General features: G+C 37.4%; 2 protein-coding genes across 2 annotated transcripts in view; one reads left to right on the top strand and one right to left on the bottom strand.

The window, feature by feature from the left end:
* The first annotated feature begins 5,117 nt into the window (after positions 1–5,117).
* tyr (tyrosinase) lies at positions 5,118–8,666 on the top strand. The gene is made up of 3 exons (XM_041232604.1): positions 5,118–5,983; positions 8,203–8,419; positions 8,656–8,666. The coding sequence occupies exons 1-3, from the start codon at positions 5,162–5,164 to the stop codon at positions 8,664–8,666; spliced, it is 1,050 nt and encodes a 349-aa protein (XP_041088538.1). The 5' UTR covers positions 5,118–5,161.
* Positions 8,667–8,855: 189 nt separating this feature from the next.
* LOC121302600 (NADPH oxidase 4-like) overlaps positions 8,856–8,890 on the bottom strand; it is an 18,107-nt gene continuing 18,072 nt past the window's right edge. Inside the window, exon 10 of the mRNA XM_041232603.1 lies at positions 8,856–8,879. Coding sequence (XP_041088537.1) covers positions 8,856–8,879 — 24 coding nt within the window. The remainder of the gene's footprint in view (positions 8,880–8,890) is intronic.

The following is an 8,890-nucleotide window of genomic DNA, read 5'->3' as shown; positions in this document are numbered from 1 at the left end:
AGTGTTGAGAAAAGGATACCTTTATCAACCCACTCTACAAGGGCAGCTGCTGTTTCCATAGTTACAATATGTATTTGTAATGGTTTTATAACATCCCTTTGTTCAAGTGTGAGAGCAAAGGCAGTTAAATGATTGGATGGGTTATTGGATGCTACTGCAAAAATGAATGTTGGTATTTTTCTTACAACTTCACAAATATATATATATATATATATATATATATATATATATATATATATATATATATATATATATACACACACACACACACACACACACACACACACACACACACACACACACACACACGCACACACACACACGCACACACACACAATCACATTACTAGATTTAAATAAAAAGAAATGACTGTAGTTGTCATGACATCCAAAGCTTATAAGTACCTCCACTGTTTGTTTTCAAACACACGTTCCCTTGACAGAGGTATGTAATATATATATATATAGTTATGTTTTATATTTGTTGGGCTCAATTTTCACCAAACCCATGACTTTAATTTAGTAAGGTAAAACAAATTCTATAATCTGAATTTTTGTAATTACATGTGTGATATGTTTTATATTTCCCTTTCTCTATTAAATAACAGATCTTGTTTTAGGGGTGCAGATGACCCCAAAGTGAAAACGAATCCCACAGTGACCACAGTTTAAATCCCAGAAGAATAAAAGAACATAGATTAGGCTTTTAGTCACGTTGTGCTAAACAGCAAGGAATCTATTTAAAATGCAACCAAACTAACCTAGATTTCTCTGAGACAAATAGGCAAGATTCTGTGTCTACATCGTGCAGTAAGATCTTTAATCTCTGTTATACAGCAGCTCAGAAAGCAAATCTGACTGAAAACATTAGTCATTTCAACATACTGTAAGCTGAAATATTAAAAAAAAAACACTTATAATAGTATCTATAGTTACATATGAACAAGTGCATAATTTACTTTTAAATACAAATGAACAATAATACACACTTAATCCTAACACTAAGATTAATTAAGCATACCTTGTTAGTTAATATAAAATCTATTGTCATTCCTGCCACTTTTTTAAAACGTATAGCCAAAAATGTTTATAAACTGAAAGGAGCAATATAGCTTTAAAACCCCTGTATATTAGAACTCATGAGGAATTCTGTGACCATTACGTGTAATTGTGTTTCCTTCCATGTTAATTAAATATCATGAAGAGGCACTTACCGATAATGAAATGTTTCCAAAGCAGTTCCAGGTCAGAGCACACATACTGTACTACTGAAGGCTTGAGGTACTTGCCAATATATTTTTTTTAGATAACTTTACAATTTAATTTACACCTACAATGACAACACTTGACAGGGAGTGACGATATCTAGTTTGGAATCAGACTTAATGCTGTTGTTATTTCTGTTTTTCAAATTTGCAGATGACTCATACTACATTTAGTATTCATTTTGCACAAATTGCAGTGTCTGAAGAATCTTTACTGATATATATTTACTAGAAATGTATTTCAATATATCATCATTTTAATTATAATACAGTATAGAATAATGCAATTCATTTTAGTAGGTGGTCATTTGAGTAAAGTTATGAGTCACATGTTTTTCTGTGGCAACCCCATTCAAGTTAAAAAATGAAGGATTAAAACATCCACCTTAACATAATGTACCGTATTGTGAGAACATTCTGGAATGTGTGCTGCAGTACAATCAACACAGTGGTCTCCTCCAGACTTCAGTATTTAAGCAGATCTGTTCCTGTCTCCGATCCTTCTTGGTGCACAATTTACAAGATGAATATGTACCATTAGTGTACAGCAAGACTGAGAGGCACACCTGAAGCTGTGGAGAGCAATTCGTGGTATAGTAGAAGAACACTATGATCTTTAATACATGTTTTGTTTAGAGCTGTAAAAAATAAATACATTAAAAAAAAAAGTGAGAATCTTAGCATATATAACATTCCCTGAACCTAGATTCTAAAATTCTGTATTACCTAGAATTCAAAGTATTATCCTTAATATATATATATATATATATATATATATATATATATATATATATATATATATATATATATATATATATATATATATATATATATATATATATATATATACACACACACACACACACACACACACACACACACACACACACACACACACACATGCATAGTAGGAGGGGTAGATCAAGAGATTTACAAGTGCAGTTTAAATGATGAGTCTTGAGGAGGTGGCAGAAGGGAGTGAGATGGAGCAGCCCTGGTTCCACCACAGAGGGGCTAGGGAAGAGACAGGGCAGGCACAGCAGGATGGAGAGTGGAGGGAAGGCATGACCAGTCAGCCCACACAGAAGGTGGAGAGGGGGGAGAGGGGTGTAGGGAGACACGAAGGATTGGAGGTAGGAAGGGGTAGTGTGATGAAGAGAGTGGTAGGCAATTACAGGGGTCTTGAATGCGAGCAGAGATAGGTAGCCAGTGGAGCATGTGAAGCAGAGGGGTAGCAAGATTGGTAGAATACAAGACAAGCAGTTGAATTTTGAATGAGCTGAAGAGGGCTGATAGCTGAAGCAGGGAGACCAGCAAGGAGAGAGTTCCAGTGGTAGAGTACAAAAGCTTGGACCAGGAGTTGAGTGGAATAAGTAGAGGAAGTCACAGATTTGGTAGATGTTGTTAAGAAAGACACGGTAAGTGTGTATCAGGGAAGAGATATGTTGAGAGAATGAGAGGGAGGGGTCAAAAGTAACACCAAGGTTTTTTAGCAGAAGGTGATGGAGAAAGGGTTAGAGTCAAGTGATACTGAGATGGAGGTCAGAGGAGGGAGAGGAAGCAGAAGGAAACTAGAGGAGGTCACATTTAGAGAGGTTGAGTTAAAGGTGGTGAAAATGTGTCCAAGTTGAGATTGCTGAGCGGCATTCTGAGATCCGGGAGGAGATGTGGGAATCAAAGGAGGGAAAGGAGAGGAAGATATCATTTACTCCGCAAAATTTGGTACAAGCACCAAAGCTAAAGGGAATTTGAATGTAAGGTAAATGTTAGAGGTTGGGATAAACACACCAATAAATGTTTTGGTTCCTGTACCAAAATTTGACAGCTTACCACTTTTATATTCTAACAATGTAATAATAGTTCAATTAACTGACAGGACCGACTGTCATATATGTAAATAAGGGAATCAGTAATGAATACACCTCATTTGAATTCTGCCTACATTAAAAAGATGGTAATTTAGGCTCCCCAGTTGTGCATCCAGTAAAGGCACTCCGCGTGGAGTGCAGGATGTGCCCTATAGCCTGGAAGTCGTTGGTTCGAGTCTAGGCTAATTCCACTGCTGACCGTGGAATGGAACTCCCAGGGGGTGGTGAACAATTGGCTGAGTGCCGCCTGAGGGGGCTTAGGTCAGCCAGGATGTCCTTGGCTCACGGTGCACCTCTGTAGACTGGTCGGGCGCCTGCTGGCTTGCCGGTAAGGTGCCCAGAACTGCGTTGTCCTCCGATGCTGTAGCAATGGGCTAGCTGTATGGTGGGCCTGCAGAATGAAAAGAAGTGGTTGGCTGACAGCACACGTTTCGGGAGACAACGTGTGTTCATCTTCGCCTCTCCCAAGTCAGCGCAGGGGTGGCGGTGGGCTGAGCCTAAATACAATGGGCATTTCAAATTGGGAGAAAAACGGGACTACTTAATTTTAAAAAAAGATGGTCATTTATTAAAAACCATAGCATAGCAGTATTGTAATTTGAAGTTTTAGATGTAAACCAGAAACTGTTATGCAGTTATTAACTTTATTTTACATGTATCTACCTGAACAAATGGCTAACCTTTTAAAATAAACAAACTCTTAAAGTCTAAACTTTGCATTGAATTATACCATATACTGCTGAATCGTGTTCATTTAAGAAATAATTTGACATAATAAAGTAGTACGAAACGCTTTATTTTTTTAATATTTAAAAAAAAAAAAAAAAAAAAAAGAATGTGATTTTATACAGCCCAAGGGTTTTTTTTTTTAATCCTGTGATGCTCATACTTCTGTTAGTGATTTTGCACGAGGAGGGATTAGCACTACCTCGAGCACAGGCACCGGATCATGGGATAGGCTTATGAGTCTGGGTATACGAGCACTAGCAGAGGTATGATGAGCCCAGGGTCATTCAGAACGCATGACGTTCTGTTCTTTTAAAACTCAGTAAATTCAAAGATCTCATTTATGATCTATGCATAACACAACAGTTTTTGTTCTACTCAGAACACATTAATTTACCCCAACAGTTCAGTTTGTTTAAAATCAATTACTATACAAAGATATTTTAAACGTTTTTATGCTACTTGTAGTATTTTGGTTTAATTATTCTGAACCGTATATAGTAAATCACATACTGTTTGACATGGGTAATGTACTGTGGACATGCTGAAATGTTAAAGATAATGAAGAATGTATAGTTTTACTATGTGGGTGATAAAGCTAGGCTTTTACAAAAAAACAACACACATTTTTTCCTGCGTTTTCCTTTAATTGGTTATACTATTAATTTAAATTGCAATTATCAGAATCAAACGTGACAGACATTCCGTTTTTTCTTTAAAAAAAAAAACTTTTTTTTTTTTTTTTTTTTTGTAAAAGTGACTTTCCTAACTGTGTTTAAATTCACCATTGATTTGTAAACACCGAAGACTATACTTGCAATCAATGTTGCTTGAAATATATTGCTTTTCGTTGACTAATTAATCCAATTATTTATTTATTTATTTATTTATTTAATAGCTTACCCAATTAGCTATGCTTATTTCATTCAATTGAAAATACTTTGGCTGCTGTTGTTTGCAAGAGCAGTGAACGTGTTGTAGTTCATTAACAATACTAACATAATATATAATCTAATTATATTAATACACTTTGAATGAAAAAAAAAGATGTTCTACACACAGTAGTTTGTTGAGAGGAAATACTTTGCTAAATGAAGAACATAAATTAACTAACATGGCGCTGCGGGAACAAAGTCTCGGTTTTGTTACAAGTCTGAGAAAACACTGGCGTTATTTTTGATCCCAAGCACGTGATGGAATAAGGAGAGGGCGTATGCATGACTTGAGAGTTAACTTTTGAAGCATTTCTTCTTGATTGTAGGACTTGAAGTGATAGTTCTAAGTTGATCATCCATCTTAAGCAATGTTTCCTTTAACGCTTCTTTGCTTTTTAGCTCTTTTACACGCTTCTTACCAACAGTTCCCAAGAGCGTGTGCTACAGCCGAAGCCCTTCTAAGCAAAGAGTGCTGTCCAGTTTGGGATGGTGACGCATCTGTTTGCGGGGAGAGCTCTAGAAGAGGCTCTTGCCAAGATGTTTCTGTCACAGATGCCCCGGACGGGCCCCAGTTCCCACACTCTGATGTCGATGACAGAGAGAAGTGGCCCTTGGTGTTTTACAACAGGACTTGTCAGTGCGCTGGCAACTTCATGGGCTTCAACTGCGGTGATTGCAAGTTCGGCTTCTTTGGACCCAGCTGCGACGAGAGAAGAGAGTCCATTCGAAGGAATATTTTCCAGCTAACCGCAGCTGAGAAAAATAAATTCCTAGCGTACCTGAATCTGGCTAAGAACACTGTCAGTACAGATTATGTAATAGCTACCGGCACCTACACACAAATGAACAACGGGTCCACCCCAATGTTTAGAGACATCAGTGTTTATGACCTGTTTGTGTGGATGCACTACTACGCGTCTAGGGACACTTTGCTTGGTGGGTCAAGTAATGTATGGAGGGATATCGATTTCGCCCACGAAGCCCCGGCGTTTTTGCCTTGGCACCGAGTGTTTCTGCTGCTCTGGGAGCAAGGGATACGAAAGTTGACGAGAGACCAGAACTTCACTATTCCTTATTGGGACTGGAGAGACGCGCAGGACTGTGATGTATGCACTGATGAGTACCTGGGAGGTCGTCATCCCACCAACCCCGATATTCTCAGTCCAGCTTCATTCTTCTCTTCTTGGCAGGTAGACATCATATCATTGAACCCCAGTGCTATACAATATATGTTTTTAATTATGCAATAGAAAAAGAGCAAAATAACAATGTATCGATACAAATCCAATAGTAAGAAGTGATTATGATTCCTTGGACAGTTTTTGTAGAGCTCTTATATTCTTAAACTTGTGTGCAGGCCTTCATTGGAAGCAGCCTTTGAGTTTGTTTACATTCCAGTTTGTTTACATTCCTTAAAGGTTGTTTCATCTGCTGAAACATAAGCTTTCTCCCCCTTAAGTCTTCTGTCCATTCTGTTACCATGTGGGAACAAATAGTCATGCCCTGCTATAGATGCAGCAGCAGGAGGCTATTATGTAATCTGTAGCCCAGGGAAGCAAAACACAATTTTAACAAAAATTATACCGATAAGGTACCGATAGATTTGAATGATTTGAATTTAGTTCATTTTTAAAATGTGGTAAGCAATGCAAAATAAATAATACAAAAATGCCTTATGTATATAATTGTTTTTCAGTGCTAGTTTTATTTGGAAGTTCAAATTCTGTTATTCAGATGGCTTATTGCATTCTCAACATTTGATCAAATTCATGTAACAGTTACCAAGATGTAGCCTTTTTTTTTTTTTTTAGCATAATCAATCATAGCACTTTGTTCACCTGAGGGATTTTATTATAACTTTCATCACCCGACCACGAGCAGCACTACATTGGGGATATAAAGTATGATATGTGTACAGATTGACAGGCCTACCATGACATTCACTGACAGAAATGAAAAGAACATTGAATTACAAATGTGCAAGCAAAGTTTTAAGAAATTACAGTGACAGCTTTTTAAGATACAGCCTTCATTAGGTTTCCTGAATAGGTTGCTCAGTGTGATTGTGAACTGGATTTTAACACTCCTAAGAACTTGAGCTAATGAATGTTAACCAAGTTGCAAATTTAACTGGATGCCCGTTGCTTTAGATGTGTCTGAAAGTACAAGGCCAATGTGTATCTCCTGTAGGAGAATATTGGTTCAGTAATATCAAGGAATCTTTTTATTTTTTATGTACGATTATCTTGTTTTTTGAAGGACTTGAAAGCGATTTGAAACTAGACTTGTTCATTTCCATCAGCATCAGATTGAGATCAGATCTATTTCAATTGGGCCTCTGACAGTCTCAGGTAGGATTGTGGGCTGACGAAACTTGATCACTCCAACTGAGACTGATGATGGAAGAGTGACCTTCACACTGGATGATCGTCCAGTGTGAAGGATGTGATAAGAGGGTTTATATATCAAGTAGGCAGAACATAAGGTCTGTGAATATATTATATTGTCAGGGAAATATTGGAGTTTGATGAATTTAATAAATGGGAAGTGGCCATACCCCAACTACCATCTAGTGTAACTAAATACACACCATTCACTACGACGTTGCTTACCCCCTGCCTGTCTTCAGTGTTTGGATTATTGTGCATTACTAATGGACGTCTGTCAGGTGTCACAATCTTCTGTGGCTGTAGTCTTCTCTCATCAGGCACCAGTCGATTTCTGACCACACTGTCCGACCACACAGAATCATCTCACTATAAAATAGGTGGTGGTAATGTTTTTAAACTGTTTAGTGTTTGCCTTTTGGTAGCATGGAAGCTATGCTATTTTATTAGCAAAAGGAGCGATTTTATACCTTTTAAGAAACTGAATAATGCACTTGAAAAATAAAACTACATGGAATAATAATAAGTTATCACTGAAATGTGGAAAAGGGATAACAAACACTACTATTACAATTACAAGTTATTGTAGTATATCTTACAAATGTCAAATAAACACCCAGTACTGAGTTATGAAAGGTATTACTTTCACTAGTACCAGGAGTGGGAAACAAGTGTTTATTGATTTACTATCTCAAACACATGTATCAATAATTCATAATAAAACATTTGTAGAACAAAACTCTTTAGAGAAACAGATCTGAATCCCACCAACGCTCCAGGTGAGGTGTGATTGAAAGTGTATTCTCATCTCAAGTGGGTGAGCATAGAAACCCTGAGAACATACAATAACTGAACATTTTGTCCTAGTCTGAGGGCTGTGGGCTGTAAAATCTGCTGATAACTAGAAATGTTGGAGTTTAGGAGGGAGCAAACAGCGTGAGCTACAGTACAGATAGCAAACGAGGCCTCAGGCCGAGAAGACTGGACTATAAAAAAATCATTTTTTAATGTTCTTTCTACAGGTAATTTGCACAAAATCCGAAGAGTACAACAGGTTAGAGACTTTATGTAACGGGACTGGTGAAGGGCCCATTCTGCGTAACCCAGGCAACCATGACAGGATCAGAACGCCCAGGCTGCCTACATCTGCGGAGGTGGAATTCTGCTTGAGTCTGACAGAGTATGAAACTGAACCCATGGATAAGTTTGCAAACATGAGCTTCCGGAATACTCTGGAAGGTAAAGTATCTCTCATACTGTTGCATTTCTTACCCTTTCTAGGTCTAAGTTCTTAAATTTAAATGTGGGAATAGATATATTTTAAGTACCTGGGATGTCATTTAGTGACTGTTACCTCCAGTCATATCAGTGTCCTTTTGGTTTGTTGTTAACTGTTTTGTCAGGCTACATTAGCTTAATTGAGTAAACTGGAACTAACCCTCATGTTATAACTTAATTCTTCGCTCCATTCACAGTCCACAATTAGCACTAATCCAGGACCAGCCCTTGTTATAATAACAAAGGTAGTCCAAGATTAGTGCTAGTCGCTGGGATCAGTAAAACTATAATCTGGCTAATCATTTGCCAAGGTTAAAACCCAACCCAAAATAAGTTTAAAAGGAAAAAAAAATGGAAAAATATAAATTAAACAACTTCTGAAATTATTATAATAGGTTCATACTTCTCCTATACATCTGTGCTGTAATTTAC

The sequence above is a fragment of the Polyodon spathula genome, chromosome 30 (assembly GCF_017654505.1).
Source record: "Polyodon spathula isolate WHYD16114869_AA chromosome 30, ASM1765450v1, whole genome shotgun sequence".
NCBI classification, from domain to species: Eukaryota; Metazoa; Chordata; class Actinopteri; order Acipenseriformes; family Polyodontidae; genus Polyodon; species Polyodon spathula.
The sequence above is the reverse complement of the archived record's forward strand: the minus strand, read 5'-3'. Positions and strand labels throughout refer to the sequence as shown.